Source organism: Ciconia boyciana, chromosome 16, assembly GCF_034638445.1.
Source record: "Ciconia boyciana chromosome 16, ASM3463844v1, whole genome shotgun sequence".
In the NCBI taxonomy this organism is placed as follows: domain Eukaryota; kingdom Metazoa; phylum Chordata; class Aves; order Ciconiiformes; family Ciconiidae; genus Ciconia; species Ciconia boyciana.
The window spans coordinates 7,542,915-7,567,762 of NC_132949.1; the positions used below are offsets into that span (position 1 = coordinate 7,542,915).

Below are 24,848 nucleotides of genomic sequence, written 5' to 3' on the forward strand. Positions count from 1 at the left end.
ACCATGTGCATGGAAGAGCTCAGGTTTTCTGCTCCCAGCCATTTCCATCAGGAGTCAGCCCTTCCAGTGCCGAAAGTGTGGAGGTCTCACCTGCCAGGCATTATTTCTGTCTTCCAGGCAGCTGCCCTGAAATGCCACTAATGCTGGAGAAAAGGCAAATTCTTACGCTCTTAAAATTACCCGAGAAAGCTTGAAAGTCTTCAGCTGTTAAAACTTTGGTGCTCAAAATGGCTCTTGCAGAAGGTGCTGCCAAGCACCCCACCTTTGCACACCCCAAGGGTCCCGCACCCTCCGCCCTCTCCACACACCCCCATTGCGCAGCCAGCGGCTATTTCTGCCTTAGCTCTGCAGTGAGGGCTTTAATTTAAGAAAGTCATTTAGTTCTTTTTTTAAAGCATGAAAACTACCTCCAGATATGGCATAATGGGATCCACGTACCTAAAAAAAAATCCAACTGATTCCTCCTCCCGACTTCTTCAGAGAGGGGTGTTATTATCTCCAGTAATAAATGTTGGAGCAGGAGGAGCAATATGTGATTTTCTTTTTTTTCCCTTGTTCCACATGAAATTTGTGGCAGAAGTTTGGCTGCGTGGATGCAGAGGGGTTTGCTTTCCCTTTTTTCACAGCAATGGCTGGAATCTGACTGGATGCTCGTTTTCATTACAAATTCCAATGATGCTTGTCTGTGCCACCGTTGTTTGTTCCCTGTGTGCGTTCAGCTCCTGACCGAACACAGGAGGAATTTTGCTTATATAGAAATATAACCTTATATAGGAATAACCTATAGAAATAACCACAACTGTCATACCACAGATACCTACTTCCAGCTGCCTTTGGTTTTGACAGAGCAGGGATGTTCCACATGGCTTCTTGAGTAAAATAATTACAAAAATACTGAAACAAAGCTTTGCAGTGACTAACAAAGTTAACAAATTCTCTCCAAATGAAACCTTGAAATACACTTGACAGCCTCACAAATAGATGCCCACCCCCGTGACCTGTTTTTCGGGGGAGCGGGTTGTCACGATGGATTAATTGCCCAGCACTGGGCAGGAGCAGACAAAATATGCACAGAGGAGGGCACTGGCATGCAGGGCGCAAGAGCGTGACCAAAGTGCAGCCCCATGGGATGTCCCGGTGCGGACCAGTGCCGCAGCAGCCAGCGGTGGGGCTGTGGGTTCGTGCTGGAGCAGCGGAGTCCTTGCCCTTAAAGATCTGTGTTCCCATGCTGCTAGAGGCTGCCTAGGCACCAGCGAGGGGCTGGACCCACTTTCGGGGCGATGCTCTGCAGTAAACCCTTTAGCGAGGTGCAAAACTGCTGTACAAATACAGCCAAATACAGCGTTAGATCCTATCGGATTCTCAGTTGATGTCACTGATAAAGGAGCGATAGTTTACACATAAGAACATATTTAGTGGGTGCCAGAAAATAAATTATCAGCAAAGCAGAGAAGTGCAGGGTCATGGTTACAGCCCATCCGTGTACTCCCAGCCAGGGGATCCTTGGGGGATGGGGGGGAGAGAGCAGAAGCAAACCTCCCTGGGGGCTGTGGGACCAGGGGGGTTGGGGGAGCTGCTTCCAGCAGCCACGCAGGAGGGACAGGAGCACCTCTGCCGTCTCCTTTGCACTGAGACCCTAATGCACTGCACACTCCACGTGGGTCCCCCTGGCATTTGGATATAACAAATGCTTTTGGATATAACATTTCTTGCTGTCCTGCTTCCCAGGAGCTGCCAGCTCTGCCTGGCATCGGCATGAAAAAAAGTCAGTATGAGGTGATCAGCGGGTTTGGGAGCTTCAGCCTGTGTGAATAACATACCCAAAGGGGCAAGCGGGGTGGGTGCTTGGTGCAGGGAGCCAGGCAGCCCACCCACAGCCACCACCCCACCCTCACCTCCTGCCACCAGGCTCTGGCATGGGCTACCCCAATGCAAGGGGCAGTTTTTTATTCCCAGCACCATGGCTGTATGGGTGAGGTCTCCAAATGCAGAGGGATGACTTAATCCTCATTCTGCTCCGTGCCTCTTGCTCAACGTCATCCTCTTTGAGGTTGCTCCAAGGAAACATCCAAGCCTACAAGACCAGCAGCTCTGCTGTCAAGACAGTTCCTGCCTGAGTGGAAAGCCAGCCCGTGTCCCGCTGGCGCTGCTGGCAGCAGGAGCAGCCCGCGGGACCAGGTGCTGGCTCACACCCTCTGCACTGTGCTGCTGTAGGACTCTTCTCTGGGCCGTGGGATCAACGGCATATTGGCATAGATCTGCTGCTCCGGCCGGGACTTCTGTACGCTGGCATATGTTGCCTCTTTTTTCTCTTCCAAATGCTGGGAAAGGAAGGGGATAAACAAAAAACATCCTTCACGGGGTTGCTCCAGGGTCTGCTGGAACCTCTCTTGGCTGCTTTAAGCACCCAGGAGCAGCTGTGGGGACCGGAGAGGGCACCCACACTATCCAGGGTCATTTGCACCCCAGCTTGGCATGTCCCTTTGCAGCCCCCTCCCCACCCACCCAACCCATCTCGCTGCCCACGCCGTCGTCCACCCGCCCCGGCTTTCCACCCACCGGCACTGCTTTGTATTCTCCTACCTTATTGCTCTGCTTGATCTCCACGTATTCGGTTGCAGTGTTTCCCAAGCAGCGGAAAGCCTCGGCATTGCTGTACAACTGGCTCTCGGCTGTGCCTGCGCAGTGGTTAATGTCCGTGTAGTTCAAGGCATCCGCTCCCTGACATGCGAAGGAGAGGGATGAGCTCTTAACCTACTGCTGCTCCCCTGCCTGCAGCCCACAGTGGTGGGAACATCTCCCGTCCTGCTGCCTTTCCTGATGAGAGCCGAGATGGCTGCAGAAGCACTGGGGGAAAATTTAACCTGCAGCAAGGGCTGACTCAACATTCCCCAGGGGAAATCTGGTTAGTGACACCAGTCCCTCCTCGAAAGCTGGCAGAAAACATTAGAAAATTCTTCCCAAGCAGTGACCAAGGATCAGCTGCCCCGCAGCCTCCTCAGGTGTGCTTTGCTGCAGGTTCCCAAGGTTGTTTCACCCAGAGAAGCAGCTCTCATGCTTGGAGGGGCCTGGGGAGAAACCTCTCAGCTCAATCCTAAATTCCCTTCCCAGGAATACTCTGCGATAGTCACACAAAATCCCCGGTTGGGTCTTTCTGTTGGTGAATGGAGCCCAAAGGATCCCTCCCAGCCTAAAGGGCCATGAACCTGGCTGAAAGCAAATGGATCTGGCAGCTCGTTTGCCCAGCTCAGGGTGTAACATTTCCCCTCCGCAGGCAAGCTCAGAGCATGACACCCCAAGACCTCGTGCAGTTTGCCTTACTGTATGCGACGTCCTGTGAGTCCTGTCCATCTCTACAGCTGCTCTGGAAAGGGCTGCATGAAGCACAGATGTAGATAGACATGAGTGAAACCACAGGAAAAAAAATGTATTAAAAACTGCACTGCTACTGTGAATCTCTCTGTAAAGCAGGAAGGGAACCTGTTGCCCCATCAACCATCTAAACTGGAGCAGTTCTTCAAATAGAACCAGACCGCACCCATCAGCTGGTGACATCCCCTCCCGTCCCTCCCCGTCCTTCATGCTGGCCTTAAACTTCGCATCAAGCCTTGTGCAAGCCTGGCCTACGCAACTGAGTGCATCTGGAGAAGCTGACGGTGCCCAGACAAACTCAAGTGGGTGCCGTGCCAGGCAGCACCCACTCCAAAAGCTGCCATTCCCTGCTCCTGTGGGGATCAGACCTGTGGGATGGTCCCACCACTCCCTCAGGGGAAGGAGACCTCCTTGGCGGAGGTCTTGGTGATGGACCCAGGAATTGGATGGATCAGGGAGGGAATGGGGAAGGAAAAGGAAATATAGAGGAAAAAACAAATATAGCAGAAGAAAGGCTCTGGTGCAGAAACAGCATGTGTGTGGCAGTGGCAGCTTCGCTTACCCTTCTTCCTCTTCCTGGACAGCATTACCAAAATGCCAGCAGCAACTGCAAGCAAAAGAAGAACGACTACAATGCCTGGAGTGAGGATGTGCTCAACCACGTCCAAGCTGCAAGAAAAAAGAGTTGCTGTTCTCACACTTCTCCTCGGAAGCAGACTTGGGAGGAACCAGCACGGAGCAGGCACACAGGGAGTGGCTGGGGGTGACGGGGCTCTCCTGGGGAGGAAGGGAAGCAGGCGGGGGGTGGTCAGGCTGCAAGCTGGGCACGGAGCAAAGCAAACCGAAAACTGCAGAAGCAAATGGACACTTGGGTCTGAGAGCTGCTGCGTCTTCACTATTTTAAGGATCAGTTCCTGCACCTAATTTTGCTCTGGTTTAGCTCCACTGTTTGTTGACCTTGTTGTAATGGGCAACCAGGCAAGGCTCGTGTGCCAGCTACCCCTTGAGCGCGCTGACGGGAAGTCTCAGCTTTGCCCACTTCCCGCATCACCTCCAAGAGGCAGGAGAGGAGGGAGGAAGCTCTGCCGCTCCGGTCCCATGCTTTGTCAGCTATCTCTGCGGGGCTGCATGTGACTACAAAGCTCAGCACTTGGTTTCCCACAAGCAAATGGTCCCTCTCAGTTTTGGGGAAGGAAACGGGGTTAGTGTTGCAGTCAGAAACCACTTCTCACATGGTGATAAACCTGCGCCTTGCTTAAGCTGCAAGATGGACAGGGGGCAAGCAGGGCTTTGCCAGGGCCAAGCGACCAGGGGCACTGAGATTATTTTCCATGCGGAGTGGCTGGCTGAGAGGATGAAACACTGGTCTCTAAAGGCAACAGCAGGAGGTCTGAATCCTTAACGGAGGTGTGAAGAGCCTGGAGGGTTGCAGGGCTCCAGCTGCACCAAAGAGACCTCATGGAGGGAGGTGGCTGCTACAAGCAGGAGCTGGTACTCACCGTGGAGGGCTGGAGCCTTCATGGTGGAAGAGAGTTGATTGCGATAGCACAGCTTCCCCCTGGGGAGTTGTCTGTGTGGGGACTGATACAGAGCTAGTGAGATCGGGGTGCTTGGTGATCAGGGTGTAGGGCAATGCCGGGGAGGAGGAGGAAGGAGCTGTAACAAAAAGAGGAGAGGCTCAGTCAATCTCCATGCCTCCATGGGGGAAAATGCTGTGGGTTTTGCAGTGAGTCAGAAGTGACCCACTTAACATCACACCAGGAGAAGCTGGGTCCCCTCTGCCATGTCCAGAGCGCGCTCCTCGAGGTGGGAGGGCTGTCATCCCCTGCCCCTGTCCAGGAGGCTTTTCGCGGTCCCGGTCCCCGCCCCCCCCAGAACGTGCACACACATGTGTGCACGCAGCACAGTTCACCCTGCAGGAAAGGGTTCTGGGCAGCCCGTGCCCAGGCCGGCACCAACACAACAGCACCATACAAGTGTCCCACTGCAGGGGCTGGTCCCTGGTGAGGGGGACGGAGAGGGGGACACTGTCCCTGGTGAGGGGATGGAGAGGGACGTTCCCTAAGCCCAGGGCCTGGTGCCCACAGGCACTGGCTGCCCCACAGCAGGAAACGGGATGGCATAGTGGGGTGAGGAACTCCCTGGCGTTATAAAATAAAGCAAGGAGACCAAAGACAGGGCTAGCGGGATCTGATGAGAGGGGGAAATGGGGCACGTTGAGCAGGGTGGTGCACCCCAGCGATGGGGGTGACTGACCCTGGGGCACCAAGAAGATGCCATGGGGAGACCTGGGCACGGGGAATGGGTGAAGGCTGCACCTGCTATGACAGCAGACTGCTGAGCCCTGGTGACACATCCTGGGGCTGCCCCACGGGGCTGGGCACCCACCTCCTCCAGGTTGCCCCTCCCTGTGGCCTCCACTCCCAGCACTTGCAGGGGACTGGTACTGACCTGGGGACACGCTCACCACCACATCGTCACTAATATCACGCTGGATTCTGTTCATTCGCACCCCGCAGCGGTAGATGCCCGCGTCCCCCTCGGCCAGGCCCTCCACGGTCACCGTGAACACCCGCTGTGCGCGATTGTCCCGGATGGAGAATCTGCCCTGCCGTGCCACGGGCTGGTGCTCCGAGGTGATGACGATGTCAGTAGAACAGGTAAAAACTGATCCCGGTTTGCACCAGAATTTCGGCTTCGTCTGCTGGCCGGCCTGGTACTTGCAGTTCACCGAGAGGGACCCCCCCAGGAATCCCCACACGGTGCCGGGCCCCGTCACCGCCCAGCAGCCTGCGGAGACACACGGAGCCGCGGGAGTGCCGCCCCCGCCCCCGCCTCCCCGCCCGTCGGGGCCGCCCCCCGGAGCCGCTCCGGGACTCGGGGTCTCCGGCCCGGCCTTACCTGGCAGCAGCATCCAGGCGAGCAGCGGCAGGAGCTGCATGGCCGCTCCGGGACGGCGGGGCTCGACGTCCTGCCGCGCCCGCTTCCTTGCCGCGGGACCCGGCCCTTCCCCGGGGCCGCCCCCGGAGAACCGCCCGCCCCATGGGGGCGGAGCGCCGGGACCTCCGGGGCTGCCTGACCGCGAGGGCTGCCGGAGAGAAGGGACGGAGGCGCGGAGCGGTGGCGGAGAAGCTTTATTGCAGCCGGCGGCGGCAGCGGGAATGTCCCGGCGGGGCCCCGGTGCTGCCCCCCCGCCCGCGCCGTCGGGGCCGCGGCTTCCCGGGGCGGAGCGGCACCGGCTGCGGCGGGGCTGTCCCCGCCGGGGGCTCAGCCGCCCCGCAGGCTGGCCCAGAGCACGGCTCCGCTCATGGCCAGCAGCGCCAGCACCTGCAGCCCGGCCAGCACCGGGAAGTAGCGGAAGGGGCCGGGGCTCCCCCGCGGAGCGTCCGTCCCCGCCGCGGGCGGCCGGGGGGTGGTGGGAGGGAGGGCGGAGGCCGGGCTCAGCGACGGGTCTGCAAATGCGAAGAGGGGACAGATGCAGCGGGTGCCCGCCGGGCACCGACCCGCCCGTGTCCCTCTCCATGCCCCCACGCCCAGGGTACCGTCTCCTCCCGCAGCCCGGCCCCGGCCCCGGCCCCACGACGCGGTGGTCACTGGTGCTGTGCGGGGGAGGGACGTGCAGGGACTGACCTGGGGACACGATCACCACCACATCGTCACTAATATCACGCTGGGTTCTGTTCATTCGCACCCCGCAGCGGTAGATGCCCGCGTCCCCCTCGGCCAGGCCCTCCACGGTCACCGTGAACACCCGCTGTGCGCGATTGTCCCGGATGGAGAATCTGCCCTGCCGTGCCACGGGCTGGTGCTCCGAGGTGATGACGATGTCAGTAGAACAGGTAAAAACTGATCCCGGTTTGCACCAGAATTTCGGCTTCGTCTGCTGGCCGGCCTGGTACGTGCAGTTCACCGAGAGGGACCCCCCCAGGAATCCCCACACGGTGCCAGGCCCCGTCGCCGTCCAGCAGCCTGTGGAGATACGTGGAGCTGCAGGAGTGCTGCTGTTGCATCAACACATCCTGCCCCATGGGGCCGGTCCAGTGTGGAGCTGGAGCCCCAGGGGTGCCCTCAGCCGTACCTGGCAGCAGCATCCAGGTGAGCAGCAGGAGCAGCATGGGCAGGCTGGCATGGGCTGCATGTCAGGGCAGCCCTCCTGCCCCTCACACTCCTTCGTTGTGTCTCTGGGGCGTTGCTTCCTCTTCTGCCTGGGTACCAACTCCATTGCTGCTGGAGGTTTAGCAAGAGTGTGGGGTTTCTTGTTTCCTGTGGTCTCAGCTGACTTCCTGCCTCCCTTGTCACTGAGAGCACTGCCGTGCACTGTCCCCTGAACCTTGCTGTCCTGCTCCTGCCCCCAACCCTGCCCCTGCCCCAGGGGTTCCCCTTTCTGCCCCCAGCATGGCCCCCATGGCACGGTGCAGTCCTGCCTCTCCCTGCCTCGCTGCCACCCTGCCCAGCCTCTCTGGCCAGGAAGGGTGCCCCGCGGGGGATCTGCCTCTCAAGAGGTGGCTCAGCCCCGCACAGGGACCCCCTGAGCGCTGAAGATGCCCCCAGGCTGGGCAGCGAGGGTGGCACAGTGCTCCTGCATCGGCACCCTGTCCCCACCACAGGAAATGCAGAGGGGGAGCCCCAGCCTCCCCCGTACCTGGGCAGCTGGACGTGAGCACCCATCCCCACTGCCCTGGCCAGCATGTCCCCCTGGGCTGTCCCCAGCACAGCCCCTCTGTGGCTTGGTAGCCCCATGCCCAGTGCCCTGATTGGGTCTCTCCAGGGTTCCCCCCCATCCCCACCCCTTGTTTCCTGGAAGTACCAGTCTCACCCAGTGTCCTCCCTCCCACCCATCGGCGACTTGCTGAGCCTGCGCTGGGTTGGGCAAACCTTTCAGAAGAAGCTCCCAGGGGTGATGAAGGGCTTGGGGACAGGCGGGGACAGGCAGGACAAACGCAGCCCATGCACAGGGACCAGACCCGTGCTGGGTGTCGCAGGGTCTTTCTCCTACAGCCACGGGCTGGCCCTGGCTCAGACCAAAGCCTCACATGCAGACCTGCTGCCGGTACCATCGCATCTCTGGCCTTAGCAAAGGCGCGGAGACAGCTTTATTGCCAACGGTTGGTTCTAGTTTAGTGGTGTTGAAGGTCTTCCTTGGTGGAGACACAACTGAGCTGTCCCTGTCCCTGATTTGTGCCTGGCCCTGAACCCTGGCCCCCGACAGTGGCTCTCTGCAGGCAAAGGGTCCCTGCCCTGAGCATCACCCAGGCCAGGCTCTGGGCTGCTGCATGTCCCTGTGTGGTTGCTCCCGGGTCCCTTCCCCTGCAAGGAACAACCTGGGAGCCCTGCAGTTCCCCGTGGCTCTGCCTTGGAGCTGCCCCTCCATCCCCTCCACACGTGGTATTTCTGGTGCAGAGCTGTCCCCGCCTGACAATGCCAGGGGCTGTCCTCGGATGGGGCACTCTGGGGACGGGACGTCTCACCCACTCTCCTGGTGCTCCCTTCCTGGAGCTTCCCCACTCCTGCGTGTTCACCCAGGAGGTGACACCGGCCAGGCCCAGGAACACAAGGCCCTTCAAACCCACCAGGAGCAGACAATAAATGAGGAGTTGGGACCCCAGCGGGTGGAAGCACAGCCCTGGCCCCTGCGTGCCCGGCACGCTCTCAGCACCTAGCCAGCAGGAGCAGGCAGCGGAGCATCAGGGAAAGCGAGGTGTGGGGCCTGTGGCCGGGCTTCCCAGCCTGCTCCCTCCCGGGCAGCCAAACTGCTGCATCTGCAGCGGAGGTTTTGCCACATGGGGCTGCAGCAGGCTGCGAGTTCCTGGTTCATGCCTGCTCCTGGCACCTCGGGCATTTTGGTTCCTTAAACAACGCTGAAGAGAAACAACTCTTCTCCAAAGCTTTTTGGGGAGACACCAGTGAAGCTAGTTGTGCCATGAAATGCGGGATGTGGCGTAGCCCCAGGGGGGATGGACATGGCCACACTGCTCTCCTGATGTGGCTGCTGGTGCCATGCATAGAGAGCAGGGTTTCTGCAGGGTTTCAGCAGTATGAAACTGCATCTCTTTTTGGAGATGCAGAACCGGGAAAATAACAGGAGTAATGAGAAAAGGAGCCCACAGTGCAGCTGGGTGCGATGTGAGTTTTGCTCTTAGGCTGAGGGTGGAAAGTTGCTGTAGTGTGGGAGACAGTTGTGGAAGGACACTCTTCCTCGGGTCTCGCTCACCTGCAGGTGAGCTTGGAAATGTTTGGCTGGAGACAGGCGTGTGGTTGCAGCAGGCAGGGCTGGCAGGGCTGAGGGCTGCTCTCCCTGTGCCAGGGCTTGGCCGGGCTGTGGTGGAGCAGGTGCCTGCATGGCACTGTGTGACCCCATGTCCCCCCCTAGCCACGCCGCAGCATGTCCCCACATGGCTCCACACATCAGCATCAGCAGCAACCAGAGCCCCAGGTGGTGCCAGCAGCTGAAGGAGGGAGCAGGCAGACAGACAGACAGACAGGCACCTGCAGGATACCCAGGCTTTATTGCAAAATTGTCTTCAGTTGGTAGCTCCAGCTCAACAGACGCAAGCTCTCTGCACCCCAAACTCTCCCCTCTCCAGCACTTGGGCTGCCAGGAGGGGCTGAGGCTTCACAGGGGGAGAAGCACCCGGTGCTGAGCAGCTCCCGGTGCTGGGCAGCTGTGACGGGTGGCGCAGCGCCGGCAGGGTGGGGGGCAAGAGGGCAGGAGGGTGTCCCTGTGGCTCCAGGGCGAGGTGCTGCCGGCCACCTCCAAGAGCTGCAGGTTTTCCCGTTCATGGCTCCTGTGCCGGCTCCTCACTCAGGTGGCCCTGCATGCCAGGGCCAGTGCCATGGGCACCTTTGCACTGAGGAGGAACAGCAGGTGGGTGATGCCGAGATGGGACCTGGGCAGGAGAAAGGAGATGATGCTAGAGCTTGAGTAGGGTGTGGGCAACGAGGATGGGGACTGGGGCACTTGCATGTCTGCCAGCTGCCCCGCTTGCCCCCAGGATGGTCCTTGGGGCTGCTGCAACCAGGGGGGACCCAGGGCTCGGGGATGCACGCAGGGGAAAAGGTGTCTTAGGCCAGGTGATGCTGTTGGGGGCTTGCCTGGACCCCAAGCCCTGACTCACAGCACTGGAGGCTCCCCACAGCCTGTGGGGCACAGGGGGTTGGTGGCCAATGGGCTCACGTTGCTGCCCTCGGTTGTGGTTGAAACAGCTGCGAAGAAAACACAGAGAGTGAGAGCAAAGTGGAGACCCCCGCACCCCGTCCTGCCCCCTGCGCGGGGGGTCTCTGCCCCAAGACTTTGGCTGTGGAGGTGCGGGAGGTGGAGATGGCAGTCCCTGGGCAATGCACTGGGCACTGGGGAGGAGGAGGTAGGAAAAGGGGGCTTTAACTGGGAGGGACTGGAAACCCCAAAGGGTAGGCTTGTGGAAGCAGAGATGCTGAACGGGAGCGAGGGAGAGGCTCTGCTCTGTAGGAAGCTCTGTACAGCCTCCTCCGTCCCTCATCCAAATTGGCACTGGGGCAGCCTCCAGCGGGTCTTGGTGCCTGGAAGGAGCTTGTTCCCGCTTTGACGAGCCCCGTGTTCCCTTGACTGGGGAGGCCCTGTCCCCAGCGCTGTGACCCAAGTGATGGTCTCCATTGGACACCCCTGCTTTGCTCCCAGCCTCGCTTTACCTGCAGAGACCATCAGCTCGGTGTTGTGCCACAGGCTGAACCACAGGCTCTTCCTCACCCCGCAGGAGTACCAGCCTGCATCCCCCGGCGTGACACCACCCGGCATCACTGTGAATGAGTGTGCTGCTTGGTTGTCCCCAATGGACACCCTGTCCTGCGTCACCTTGACCTCCAAGCCGTTGGTTTGGGCAGTGTAGGTGAAGCAAAACCAGAGGAAGCCTGGGCGGCACCAGTACTTGTGGTAGAGCTCGTAGCCCAGGACACAGCCAGCGAGCCGCCCTGCTCAGCTGTCACCTGCGCAGGGCCCGTCACTGCCCAGCCGCCTGCGGGGGACAGGGAGAGGTGCTGCAAGCAAGTACCGGCATCGCCTCGGGGAACCGGGAGGGATCTGAGCCCAGGGATGCTCGGGGCACCCTGTCCCGAGGGAGGCTGTGTTTGTGTACCCACTGCGCTGGGGAGCGGTGCTGAGATGAGATGTCTCCTGTCATTAAAAAAAGAGCCGCTATCAAGCGTGCATGTTATTAAACGAGCAAAAAGCCTTATTACCAGGGTTCATATGACAGCAATACAAGCATATCTCAGAGATCACCCCTTGTAGCCATCCACTGGCCACAAGAAGAGGATGGTATCAGCTGGGCTCTTGCCGTGACCATGGTGGCCTTCCTGGGCTGGCTCGGTCCCAGCCTCTCTGCAGCTCTGCCAGAGCCCGTGAGGTTGGGAACCGCCTGACGTGTGGTCCCAGGTCTCACCTGGGAAAAGGGTCCAAACCAGGAAAACCCTTATTTTCCAGCTTCTCACTCCCTATGCAGATTTTTCCGCATGGTATTCACGAAGCACCCTGCGGGACGGAGCCAGGTTCACACACACCCGTGCATCCCAAGAGTTTCCCAAGCCTCCTTCTCCCATTGCTTCCTTGGGCAGTGTTTACCTGCAGACCCTGGATGTCTTTTTTAAAGGTGGTTGCTTCTTCCCCTTCGCCCAGGGACCATGACTCACCCTGGGAGTGTCTCATGCGAGAGACTCTGTGCTTTCACTCTGAAACAGCCACTGGATCCCAGCAAAACGCCAAAATGCAGTGGGTTCCTCCGCCACGATGCCCATCCCAGTGGGGAATGCAGCCCCTTCCCTGTGCACAGAGCCTGAAGGGCTTCGGGGGGCTTTGCAGGGGGGGGCCGGGCCACAGCAGGGGTCCGGGGACTGGCGTAGAGCGAATGCGGGTCAGCCCCTGCGGATGGACCGGTTGGGACCACCCGGGATGATCTCCCGGTCATGATGGACTGGGATGACGGATGGGATGATGGCTTGGGATGATGGACAGCCATCCCCACTGCACTGCTACTCCCGAGCCGGCTGCCAGTGCGAGCTGGGCTGCTTTTGCTTGTTTTCTCAAGCAGAAGTGTCTCATTTCCCAAAAAAACCCGCCTTTTTTGGCACAGTCGTGGGTTTTGAGTGACAAAGCTGTTTTTCTCCCAAAATTAAATGTTTCCACTGAAAGTTTCAGAAACCCAAACACAAAAAGCAAAGCTGCTTCCCTGGCAGCTCCCTTGCCAACGGCTTTCTTCCTCGATGCCCTTGGAAAGAGCAGAAGGCACAAACTCCCGGCCCTGCTGGAGGCTGAGGCTGCTCCTTCCCCCCGTCCCATCCCCTCCTTGTCCCCCCGCCATGGCAAGAGGAAACTCTGGGTTTTCCTTCTGATCATCAAGTAACCCCATTCATTCCTGGTGAACTGGCTGACTGGCTGTGAGCCAAGTCACTGCAAATAGCAGCAAGATCTAAATTCAACAAGTGGCTGGAGATTACAAACCTGCTTTCTGCTGATAAGCCTTCCTGGAAAGGCTGGGCAGCCAGGGCGCCAGCCACCTCCCCAGCCGCTCTCGTCTTCCTTGCTTTGAGTGTTGGTTCCCATTGCCCCCTCCTAATGCAGCCCCAGCAGTACCGGGGTGCCCTGGGGACCCCCAAAGGAGACGACAGCAGCAGAGCGGCTCTGTGGGTGCACCAGATTGTCCCCTCTCCCCTCCAGACTGAGCCCCCACAGAGGAATTTCTTTATTGGATTTATCTGAACCCAAAGCAATCTGTTTGCTGCTGAGTGGGGAAAACATCCCACTCTTCAGCCTGTGCAGGAATCAGGGATGTGGTTTCTTGTCAGCTGAGAGGCGCAGGTCAATCTGCCAAAGCAATGCAGGGGCAGGGGGCTCTCGGGGTTCCACGGGCCGGGGGACAGTGCCAGCATGGCTTGGGCTCCAGCATCATGGGCAGAGGCTCTCACACTGCCAAGACGCTGCGGTGATGGGACAGCAGCAGCCGCCTCCTGCAACGCTCCTTCACCTCCTCTGCCACAGCAAGGACATCCCCAGGGGTGATCACAAAGACATCCCCGGGGGTGGCCCTGCAGGGACCCTCTGCCCACGTGGGATGCTCCGCTAGGACAAATGGGAAACCTCTTCTCCCAGGAAATGTTGGCCGGGTGTCCCTGTCACCTTCTTCTGACACAGGGTGTTTGTGTAGATACTGTCATCCTCTGGCTTGGGGTCCTGCTCCGTGTCACTGCAGCCACCCTGGTGAGGGGACCACATGTCGCTGCAGCCCTGGGGCACAGCTGGGTGCTGCGGGGGCTGCCCAGGGCAAGGAACCGCACTGCGTGGCCCCTGCCCACGCTGCCTGCACAGCCCGCACTGCCCGCACTGCCCGCACTGCCTGCACCAGGGGCCCTCACCTCTGCCAGGTCCAGCTCGTTGTCGTAGACGGGGCCGTGGTCCAGCTCCGCAGCAGTGCCCAGCTTGCGGGGGGCGGCAGGGGCTTTGGTGCGAGGGGGCAGTGTGCCAGAAAGAAGAGGAATGGGGGGAGGTTTTCTGTTTCGCTGGGAGGGGGGAGCTCCCCGCAGCCCCGTGCCCAGCATGGGTTTGTCCCCCAGGTCCTGGGATGGGCACTGGGGTGTGCCTGGGACGGGGCACACGTGGGCACCATTACCTTCCCTCCTCCTGCGCAGGGTGCAGAGGAGCCCAGCGGAGCCGGCAGCAGCCAGGAGGGAGAGCAGGACCGTGCTGGGCACCAAGGTGCTCAGGGCTGGTTCCCCATGGCTGGAAGTGAGGGAAAGGAGCAGGGCTGGTTCTCTCCCTCACAAGGCTGGGGCTTTGCTTTTGCAGTGCCCTGCGTGCCGGTGCCCTCCCACAGCCCCTTCACAGCCAGCTGTGGGGTGGGACACAAAGCAGGGACAATGGCCTGCATCACCCCCAAATGCCCAGGCTGACGGGTGAAGACCCTGCGTGTCCCCGCGAGCCCCCTTACACGGGGCACCCACTGCTGCCCACGGCGGTGAGAGCCACTGCCCTTCCCCGTGCCCACCCTGTGCCCTGGGGCCCCAGGCTCACCCCGCGGTGGTGGCATTGTTGGTGGGGGGATGCTCTATCACGGTGGTTGAGATCCAGGGGGTGGGGGTGGCCGGGGTAGCTGATACAGCTGCATAAAAGAAGGTCCTGGTGGGAACTGGCGGCTGGAGGTGACCGTGGGTCCCCCATGTCTCCTCCGGCAGCAGGCGAATACTTGCCCATGTCCCCTCCAGCCCATGCCCCTGCCCTGCCAGCATCCCTCTGGGATGCACCCTGCCTGCACCTGCCTGCCCAGCTGCCCCCCCCGCCCCGGGCTGTGTCTCCCCATGGCGAGACATCTCTCCACCCGCTGTGAACCAGAGGTTTCCCCAAGGGCGGGGGTGGGGGGGGGAGTGGATCTACCCCTTTTCCTGGTCCAGAAACTCAACATTATATCATTTGGCTGTCAGAGACTGGGTTTGGCAGGCATTCCCTGGCCTCAGCGCTGGGGCTACTTGCTGCCGCATGTAACCGGCAGCTCTGCTGTCCTGCCTGTGCTGTGATGGGTGCCGGAAGCCCCAAAACAGCCTGGGGCTGGACCCTGCATTGGGCTTCAGCACACGCTGTCTGCATCTGCAAGCATTCCCAGGAGAAAGCAACCCCTCACCCCTCCCAGCCTCTGCCACTGGGTTATACTGGGTCCCAGGGTCTCTTTCCAGCATCGCTGCCTCCTCCCAGGACACTGCTGGTCCATGAGCCAGTGGCCTCTCCAAAAAGAGTCCCGGCTAGCAAAACCTCCAGATAGCCGGACACCAGGGCTTACCTGGGACCACCCTCACTGTCACCGGCTCCATCAGGTCCCTGCCCATCCTCTCGACCCCGCACCAGTAACTGCCAGCATCCTCCTCGGAGAGGTCCTCCACGGTGAGCAGGACCACGCAGAAGACGTGACTGTCCTGGATGGAGAGCCGGCCGCGCTGCCGGGGCACTTCCCTGCCCTCCGTCTCCACCACCTTGCGGCAGGAGTCCCGGCTGGCCCCCCAGCACCAGTACTTGTTGTAGCCCTCATAGCCCCGGGGGTACCAGCAGCGGAGGGAAAGCTTCTCCCCCACCCGGCCGCTGACCTCCCTGGGGACAACCAGAGCCTGGCAAGCTGCAAAGAAACTCACAGTGACACTGGAGAGAAACAGGGCTGCAAAGTCAGCCTTCCCCTGAGCCCCTCCTTGGCTCCCTTGGGAAAGAAGCACTTTGGGGGAGACCCCATCTGCCGGCTTTTAGCCCCAGACATGAGGCTGCGGTGATGGGAGGCTTTGGCTCCGTTAGTGCCTGACGTGGAGCCCATGCCCCTGGGGGGGCTCAGCAGCCCCAGGCCCTTGATGCCAACGGGAGCCAGAGCATCACCGACGCGGACGGAGCCTGTCCTCACCTGGGAGAAGGAGCCAGCCCCAGCCCAGCGATATCCCCATCATCCAGCTTTGCTCCAGAGATCTGCAAGCATCAGCCTCCTGCACAGGGCAGTGAGCTGGGGGACGTGGGGCTGATGTGCGCTCTCAGCTTCTTTCGTTGCTATTTTGCTCTTGCAAGAGGTGGCTGCTCTGCTGCCGGGTTATTTTTATCTGTCCGGCCTTCACCTCAGGCCTGGGGGTTTTCTGCTGTAGGTGAAAAGCTGCTGAGATGCTTTTTGCCAACTGGCACACCTGAAGCACATCAGGGAGGGTGGGTAGCCACAAAAATGGGATGTGGGACGCCGTGCACCCCACTTGGCAGGAAGGTGTAGGAGGAGAGGGGTTTTCACCCCAAATGGCTGCTGCAGAGAGATGCTGGAGCACACGAGATGAGCAGAGCTTCCTACGCCAACACGGACAAAACCAGCATGGGAGCTTTAATCTTTGCTTGATCTTTGCAGAGCTCACCTCATGTTCCTGGGGGTGCTGGAGGCTGCGTGTCCTGGTGCTCCCCCCTGGCCAGGCTAAGGGGTGATGCCAGGATGGGTGCAGCCTCCCGGGCTCTCGGAGGGCATCAGCTCAGCCCCTGGGCTGCGTTTTGGCTGAGACGGACATGCCGGGCCCTGCCAGCTCTCGGGGGTGCAGGTGCCTGGCCCCAGCCCTGGGCTCTGCTGGGGTCTGCAGCACCGAGCTGGTCTGGGGGGGAGTGGGAGACGTGAGACATATGGAGAGGGGGGAGCGGGAGTGATCCGAACATCACCTGGAGCTGCCATGCAGCATCAAGGGCTGCGGCTCAGTGGCTGGAGGTCGGCTCTGCCGATGGTGCTTGCTGGTGGTTGGGATGATGTGGGGCTTCCTCCTCCTCCTCCTCCTCCTCCTCGCCCTCTGGCTTTTTTATCCCAGGTATGACCATGCTGGGGCTCAGGGGAAAATTGGCAGCACAGCTGCATTGCTGTCGCTGGTCCAGGCAGCGGGTGCCCTGTGCTCCCGCTCCCCTTTTGGCACTAGAGCTTCTTGCAGATGATGAGGCTCGGGTTGCCCTCGGGAGCAAGCAGCACCCAGAGGAGCTCCCCTGGCCTGTGGCGGGGCAGGGATGGAGCCAAGCTTCCCCCCGGCTTGAGCTCCAGCTTGGCCGCCCACTGCCCAGGCTGCCGCTGCAGGGCTGTCTGCAGGCCCCTCGTGCAACACCTCCCCATTTCTTTTTCTTTCCATCCTTGTAGTTTTTCTTCCTCTTTCTAAAACTGCTGCGTAGGTTTCCATTTCGCAGCAGCGTGATTACATTTGGGTAGATGACGAGACCTACCCAAACAGGGGCTTTTCCTTCTGCAGCTCCCCGCCTGGGATGCGCAGCTGAAAGCCTGACATCTGCATGGGAGGCTGTGCTAGGGGGAGCAGGATGGGTCCCCCAGGACCCTCCCTCCACCCCACCCTGCCCTTCAGCCCCTTCACTTTGTGCAAAGACCCTGAGGGAAGGGAATGAGGCGCCAAGTAAAAATAAAGAAGCAGAAGTCTGAGGTCTGTGTGGGAACAGGGGTGACCGCGCTGGCTGTGGCACCACCTCCTTCCCAGGGCACCTTGGAGTCACTGGGTCCGGGGAGGGGATGGAGGTCGCATCTCCAACGGGACGCCGACCTCCCCTTCCTCCCCATGTGCTCCTTATTGCTGAGAACAAGAACCATGGAGGATGAGAAGGGGCTGCCAAGGCATCACATCCCCTGGTTCCTCACAGCCTGGACTGGGGGATGCTGGGCTTTTAAGCCCCGATTGGGGGATATTTTAAACACATCCCAGATCTTCTGATCTCATCTCATTTAATAACCTCATGGCAGGGTGGGGATAAACAGCACTGCTGGCCCGGTGGCATGTGCATCCCACTGCGGGACTCCACAGCACACTGGGGTCCCCAGTCTTGTGCTGTACGGAGGCGACGAGGATTGCTTCTGTGGGATACAGGGAATCTCAGTGGGACAGGCAGAGAGAGCTCAGGAAGCGCTGGGGAAACACGCCCTGGATGGTGGGAGAGCTGCAGGGGATGCCCATTCCTGGACACGGGGCTGTCTGTCAGCGAGGGGTCGAGCGCGGAGCCGCTCAGTGTGTGTTCATGTAGATCGGCTGCAGTTCTGGAGCTCTGGAAATGGAAACTTCATCTCCCTTTTCAAAGTCCTGAAATGGGAGAGAAATGTGAAGATTTGGGGCACTTTGCAGGGCTGCCCATGCTAGAGCCCTAAAAGCTTGTGTCTACATAATGCCTGTTCCTACTGGGTTTGATAGCTGCTGCCTGCGACAGGCTGTTAAAGGGAAGGGAAAGGCTGGTGTGGGGGAAGGAGTGTGACCCCAAAGCGAGGCAGCTCCTCCTCGCTGCACCCCAAAGCAGGGCAGCTCCTCCTCGCTGCAGGGCTGGGAGCAAGGAGCACCCATGGGGTAACTTGCTGCCTGCTCAGGGAGCTGCCCCAGCCTCTTTACCTGCCACTTGGCCGGGCTGTTCTCATAGTCATCCTCGGGCGAGCTGAGCTCCCAGTCCCTGTTTATGTAGATGTTATTGGAAGTGGCTGCTTGCTCCCAGCTTGCAGTGACCTGGAGGGGACGAGGTGTTTTGAGGACAAGGGGGGCTCCAGGCAGTGGCTCCCTCATAGTGGAGCCATCACAAGGCCCCCATCCCCCTGCCCTCCCACACATGGTACCTGGAAGTCCTTGTCCCTCTTCCTCTCCACAGCCTGGGCTGCTGGGGAAATGCAGGAGAAATGGGTCAGACCAACATGGTGCTCCCTTTGCTGAAGGGGAGCATTTTGGGGGGTCCCGAGCCCTTCCCCATGGGTGTCACATTGGCTCCTGTGCAACCTCAGGTCTGGCCTGACTTTGACTTTGCCATGAGCCCCCTGGACTGTGGGGCTCGGCGGGTTTGGGTCCTGGGGAGGGCTCCAGCCCCTTTTGCCCCAAGCCACGTTCACACCCTGGGACGGGAGCAGGAGGGTGGCGTGTGGTGTGCTGGGGTGGGGGGACGGGTGTTGGGGAGCAGTGCGGGCACCCCCACAGCCACCCTGCAGAGGAGAGCCACAGCTTGGGCCCCCAGATCACTTGTACCTCTGCTCCTCTCCAGCGATGCTCTTCTCATCCTGCAGTAGATGATGATGCCCAAAACCAGCACCAGCACAGCGGAAGGTGTCAGGACCAGGACAAGCAGGTTTGGGGTGCTAGGAGAGGAGAAAAGGGCGTTACTGCCCTTCTGCACTGCCCCCTCCGCAGCCCTGTGCCCCGGGGAGGGCTTTCGCGCCTGTATTTAGCACAACTCCGGGGGGCATGAGACTCCATGGGCTAGCAAGGATGTTCCAAGGATTTCTCCCAGGTTTCCTGGCCAGGGATCCATGCACGTGTACACGCAAAGTCTGTCCAACTTGGCATGAGCCAGCTGCCCAGATTCATCACCCACCTCCATGGACAAGATGTGGCACACGCCTGCCTGGGGTGTCGGGGTCCCCAGCAGCCCTGTGGGACCTGGGCAAAGACCCTGGGAGCCCCAACCAGTGCAGCCCTATGGATGCAGAGATACAGCAGCCCCCTTAGCATCACACTTTGCTTTCTCCAGATATGCCCCACTGGTCCCAAAGCCCTGTGGGCAGGGTGGAGCTGGACGCTGCATCCTCAGGCTGCCTGGTCCTTGCACTGGGGACGGTGCCTCTCCTCCCCACTGGCCCTGGCACTCACCCAGACTGCAGGCTTCTGTCTTTTGGCGTGGACACGGTGTTTTCCAGCTCCAGGGTAGTCCATGGGAAGGTGGGAGCAGATGTGGCCTCTTCCCCCTGTGTCGTGTGGAGGTCATAGTGTGTTGTCGCGGGCACTGTGGTGTAAACAGATGGGAAGCAAAGCGCCGTGGTGCGTGTTACCTGGTCCTGGGCTGCGGCTGAGGTTGGTGGCTGGGGGCTTCAGGGCCCCAGAGGCTGCTGATGGGGAGGCGGTGGGGGGTGGCTGTGAAACACCAAGCATAGCCCCAGGGGGCTGTGTGCACTGCAGGAGCGAGGTGGGGGATGCTGGGGGATCACTGAAGGCAGCTGGTAGGGGGATTTCTTCCATCCCTAGCTCTCCCCATCTTCTCTCCCAAGCCCCCCCTCTCTCCATTCCTTCTGCCCCTCCAGCCTCCGTCAAAGCAGAATGGCCACGCCGGGCACTTACCTGGGAGAACAGACACCATGACGGGGAACATGGGGTCATACCAGACTAGCTGGATCCCACACCAGTACTGATCTCCGTCCTCCACTGTCAGGTTCTCCATGGTCACCACGAACACGTGCCGAGTGCGGTCATCTCGCAGGGAGACCCTGTCCCTCCTTGCCTCATCCCCGGGGGCCGTGGTCTGAACGAGGATGGAGCAGGAAAACCAGCTGCTGCCCTTGCACCAGTACTTATTGGCATCCACCAGCTCCGGCTTGTACTTGCAGGGTACCTCCACAGAGCCCCCTGGGAAGCTGCTCACCTCTGCGGGGCCCTGCAGACCCCAGCATCCTGCAGGGACAGAGACCGTGCCAGCCTTTGGGCAAGCACAAGCCCATGCGCAAGCCTCCTGCCAGTCCCCAGCCTGCTGCCTGTCCACCTGCCACATGAGCCGCTTCGTGCTGCTCCCAGAAAACCTCTCCCATAGCAAGTGGGGCTGCAGCCAGGGGGTCCTGCCCCAGGGAGGGCTGCCAGGAGCTGTGCAGGGCTGGGCACTGGAGATACACTGGGGTCAAGGTGGGGGGAGACTGTGCTGGGCCAGGGGCTGAGGAGGGAGGGAGGGCATGGGGGAACCGCTCGGTCCCTGTTTGCCTCCCCATGAAACCCCAGTGCCTGGAAACCCATTTCTGCTTCTGCCAGCAGACTCTTCTGAGAAGAGCTGCCCCTCCAGCCCTGGGCAGGGCAGTTCCTCCCCCAGGCTCCCCCAGGGTCAGGTTTAAACGAGAGGAAGAAATGCCAAATATCCCCCTGCTCTGCGGCCCCCCGGGGAGCTTCCCCTCTGCCCTTCCCCAGAGCCAAACCCCCCTGGGACACTGCTGCCACCCCAAAGCATTCGGGTTTCTGTTAAAGCCATCTCTGCCAGCAAGCACAAGGCAGCAAACCCACCCTGCCTGCCCTGACCGCTGCTCTCATGGCACAAGGGGGTCACAGGATTCGCAGGCTCCCTGCAGCCTCCCACGGGGTGTTTTTAGGGATCTGTGAGTTGGAAAAGGTTGCCAACCTCTGTGTGGGATTGAAACAATTAATCAGTTCTTGGCAGAGGGGAAAGTAGGGAAGAATTATAGGGAAATGCTGCGAGGCATTTCCATCGCTGCTGGATGAGGACATGAATTTTGGAAGGTCAGCACAGCCCCAGTGAGCCCTTACCCGCTCCCATCAACACAAGAAGATTCCACTCTCACCTGGGAGGAGAATCCAGCTCCAGAACAGGATCCTTTCCCCCATCCTGCTCGCTGGGCGGCTGCAGGCTCAGCCCTTGCTCCCCAGAGCTACAAGTCCCCAGCAGTGGCCATGCCGGGCGCCAGCCGCCCTCAAAGCCGCCCTCCCCTTCGGTGCCACTCCTCAGCTTCCTGCCCTGGCTCCACTTCCTCCAGGGCACGGGGGCCGCCTCGCTTCTCTAGCTCAGGGCAGCGCGTACAGCGGCTCCTTTGGGCCATGGAGACCCGCGCCAACCGCTTCTTTCTGAAATCACGCAGACCGAGTTGGAACTTTGGCCCTTGCCAGCAGCTCTGTGGCTGGGAAGCCGAGAAGGGGGTTGGAAGCACAGGGACAGCTTAGGCAGAGACCTCAAGAGGCTAAACTCAGCCTTCACTTTCTGTTTAAGAGTTTCAGGGCTGACGAAAAATTAAGTTCATCTTTTCAAAGGGGAAATCCTGACGCTGAAGAGGACAAATATGCTGAGGATGGCTAAACCACTATGGGCCAGTGACCCATGCTCTGCTCCCACTGGTACCCATGTGCTGGGCTGCCCTGGGCCGCGTGCATGAGGAGCAGCAGCTGGAGGAGCTGGGGTTTAGCTTCCATCTGCCCCAGAGTCTGTGCTGCCCAGAGCCAGCCCTGGTGTGACCGGGAGCGCAGACGCCAGGGGGGGAGAGCCACTCTCCAGCAAGGTGTCGCGCACCGGCTCTCCCGGTGGTTGTGTACTGCTGATGGCACACGAGGGCTGCTAACATACAGCAGTGCTGAGCTGTGGGATACGGCGCAGGACCAAGCTCTTTGAAACATAAACAAGAAGGTGTCAACCCACCTGGGAACCTGTCAGGCAGGAGAAGCAGACACCAAGTTACCCTGTAAGGGTTTTTGCACGTGGACTGGTGAGACACAGGAGATGGGCAGGCATCCCTGCCACTGCCCGGCAAAGCGCAGTGACCCCTCCCCACCATTCCCTTGGGGCGGGAGGAGGATTGGGAGAAGCAGCTCAGAGGTGGAGGCTCCAGCTGGAATGTGCACGGGGAAGGCACCTACAAAGGCATTTGCTGGCTGGGGATTTCGAGGGCAGCTCAGTTACCCGAGAGCAGCTAGAAGGACTTCTTCAAAGTGCCACTTTGGTAGAGAGGCTGGGGGAATTTTCCAAGCCACATCCGTGCTATTGCCATTAGGTAAGAGGTATTGTTTCCCCTTCCCTTTCTCTGTTTCAGGTTTGTTTTCTGGGCAGGATGAGTAGCTGCCCAGTCCAGGGCAGGGGCTGGGATCCCTGCCACAGACTGAGGCCAGTTCCTCCCCACCACCGCAGTCCCCAGGACCTTGTTACCCTCCAGAGGGTTCCTGACTCTGTTGCAGTGGCTGAAGGCAGGTCTCCTTCCTGCCCCTGAGGACACTGCAGGGACTTACAGCTGCCCAGCACTGACGCTGCAACTCCCATGTGGGGCTTTACTCTGATATTTCTCCTTTCAGCTGTTGGGTGAAGTGGGGATGCTGGCTGGGAGGTGTCAACGAGGAGTTTGCAAAGGGGATGGCTCCGGCTCAGCACCTCAGCCCCAAACCACCTGGGCAGCCTGTGGTGTTCCTGGAGGGGAAGAGCAAGATGGGAGTGGGCAGGAGGAAGGAGCCCCAAAGTGCTGACGCAAGAGGTTCTGTCACACAAGGGGCTGCGATATTTATCCCAATTAAATCAAGTGTCAGGTTGAAAGTGATGAAACCAGAAAGGGAGTGGAGCAATTTAGACAGAAACCAATGCAGCAGTGTGGTGCGGAGCCACGCTGCCTGGTCCCCTGCAGAAATGGAGAGAGCCCCGTGCAGAGCCCCCCCCGACGCCCTCCAGCCGGGGCACAGGCATGGGTGCTGGGGTGCTGCAGACACCCTGGGGAGGGATGAATGGTTCCTCTTCCTATGGAGGAGGCTGCAGCGAAGGGCAGGGGAAGGCATGGGGCTGTGCACCAGCGTCCTCAGGGTGGCTGTGGCTGGGAAGACACTGCCCTCCCAGCCATGGGCAGGGTAAGGGGGCCCGGGTCCTGCCCTGCTCTTGAGCAGAGACCCCCTCTCTTTCAGCAGCAAGTGGCTCAGGAAACACAAGGCAAGGCTATTCTGTAGAGAAGAAGCATTGCTGAAACACTTCTTAAGAATCCCAGTGATGTATCCCGACAGGAACAAATCAGTTTGTCTTTTCATCTCAGCCACGCTGGGGGCTGCAGGAAGCACTCGCATGCGGCTCAGTAGTCATGTCAGCGAGCAAAGCGGCCCCGGCAGCGACAGAGCAATCATTGGCGATGGGAACACGGCGGCTGGAGAGAAGCTGACGCCTGCGCTCCTGCAGCCCCTGCCCGGTGCCTGCCTGCGGGCAGCCATTCCCAGCCCCTGCCCAGCAGCAACAGGACATGGAACAACATGACCAGACGCTGCTTTTGCCCCAGCTCTGGTGAGATTCTGGGTCGGGGTTTAGTCTCTGGCAGTGGCCTTAACAAAAAGGCTCAAAGCCCCCATGGGACAGGCAGTAATTGATCAATCGGTGCATGCACGCCCTCGGCGCATGGCCCGGTACCAACAGATCTTCCCCAGCTCCCATCCCACCTTACTACCTACCACCACAGCTGAGCTTTTCCAGAGTCCTCCTCTGGGCTTCAATGACATTTCCAACCCCTGATTCTGTTATTTAATCTAGGACCTTTGAAAAATAATCTGAGTGTTTCAGGCTGTGCTTTCATGGGCAGCTTTGGCAACTTTGGTGAAATTGTCCTTAGGAGATAAGGTTGAACATAATAATTGCTAATGCAGCTCCTTTAGTGCTGGCTGATTAAGCACAGGCTGTCTGATCTCTCCCTTCCGCTGCCATCTCAGATAACCAAGATAAACCCACATCATTCCCAGATCTCCTGACTTAGCAAAGCCAGTAAGAGAGAGAAATCCTTGCAGGCTTTGTGGTGGTGGAGGGTTTACTCCAGGCTGTGCCTTAGGCTGGACTCCTCAGACAGAAAGGGTTAAAGCAGTGGTTAGTTATTACAGTGAAATTAAGACAGCAAAATTCAACAGATTCAGAGGATGAAATTCTGGTTCCTCCCTAGTTCACAGGGAAGGAATGAGTTTGGTGGGGCTCAGACCTCCCCAAAAAAGAGTTGTAAGGGCAGATCAGGGAGATATTACAGCAGGCTAATAGGGTTGGGCTGAGAATGAGCAGGACTGGGCAAGGGGGACAGTGAAGTAGAAACTCCTGAGCTGGCTGTAAATCCCCCACTGTTATAGCTGTACTTCCCAAGGCAAATAGACAAGTAATTAAGCTATCAGAGATACAGTCTGCCAGCAAACCAGACCAAACAATGGGGCTAAATTGCAGGCTCATTTGAAATCACTCCTGCAGTTTGCAGGTCATTTCCTCTTATTTCATTGCTCTGCACTGATTTCAGCTGGTCAGTGCTTGCTCTGGGCTATAAACTGCTCGCTGGCTCCCAGTAACCTCTGCTGGGGTCTGGGGGAGGCTGGGAGAGCAAGTGGTTTGCTTTGGATGGGGGGGGGGAAGGACATTCATTGGTGTGTGAGGGGATGAGGGTGATGCAGGTGTCGGGCTGCTGGGCTCCAGTAAAGCTGCTGATACCGCTTATCTGGAATGGGTCAGGTCCCCCAGAGCCATAAGATGGTATAAA

At 59.6% G+C, this 24,848-nt stretch overlaps 4 protein-coding genes across 5 annotated transcripts; all 4 read right to left on the bottom strand.

Moving 5' to 3' along the window:
* Nucleotides 1-299: 299 nt before the first annotated feature.
* On the bottom strand, nt 300-6,391 carry LOC140660503 (CMRF35-like molecule 9). 2 transcript variants are annotated; one of them, XR_012045419.1, is made up of 8 exons: nt 6,274-6,366; nt 5,824-6,162; nt 4,872-5,028; nt 3,935-4,041; nt 3,322-3,374; nt 2,584-2,721; nt 1,896-2,321; nt 300-1,803 (listed from the first exon to the last, which is right to left on the bottom strand). XR_012045419.1 is itself a non-coding variant. In XM_072881425.1 (7 exons), exons 1-7 carry the CDS (start codon nt 6,311-6,313, stop codon nt 2,187-2,189), a joined length of 969 nt encoding a protein of 322 aa, XP_072737526.1. In that variant the 5' UTR covers nt 6,314-6,391; the 3' UTR covers nt 300-2,186. The 2 variants fall into 2 exon arrangements, 1 of the variants encoding a protein (XP_072737526.1); XM_072881425.1 differs by having other exon boundaries at nt 300-2,321; nt 6,274-6,391.
* Nucleotides 6,392-6,503: 112 nt separating this feature from the next.
* LOC140660540 (CMRF35-like molecule 6) lies at nt 6,504-7,487 on the bottom strand. Its single transcript, XM_072881516.1, has 3 exons — nt 7,451-7,487; nt 7,003-7,341; nt 6,504-6,824 (listed from the first exon to the last, which is right to left on the bottom strand). The coding sequence occupies exons 1-3, from the start codon at nt 7,485-7,487 to the stop codon at nt 6,640-6,642; spliced, it is 561 nt and encodes a 186-aa protein (XP_072737617.1). The 3' UTR covers nt 6,504-6,639.
* A 5,814-nt stretch (nt 7,488-13,301) lies between these two features.
* Nucleotides 13,302-16,262, bottom strand: LOC140660541 (CMRF35-like molecule 8). Its single transcript, XM_072881517.1, has 5 exons — nt 16,258-16,262; nt 15,168-15,520; nt 14,408-14,495; nt 13,731-14,116; nt 13,302-13,369 (listed from the first exon to the last, which is right to left on the bottom strand). The coding sequence occupies exons 1-5, from the start codon at nt 16,260-16,262 to the stop codon at nt 13,302-13,304; spliced, it is 900 nt and encodes a 299-aa protein (XP_072737618.1).
* A 2,154-nt stretch (nt 16,263-18,416) lies between these two features.
* LOC140660542 (CMRF35-like molecule 3) lies at nt 18,417-21,299 on the bottom strand. Its single transcript, XM_072881518.1, has 5 exons — nt 21,177-21,299; nt 19,957-20,286; nt 19,492-19,624; nt 18,871-18,980; nt 18,417-18,511 (listed from the first exon to the last, which is right to left on the bottom strand). Exons 1-5 carry the CDS (start codon nt 21,217-21,219, stop codon nt 18,417-18,419), a joined length of 711 nt encoding a protein of 236 aa, XP_072737619.1. The 5' UTR covers nt 21,220-21,299.
* Nucleotides 21,300-24,848: the final 3,549 nt, after the last annotated feature.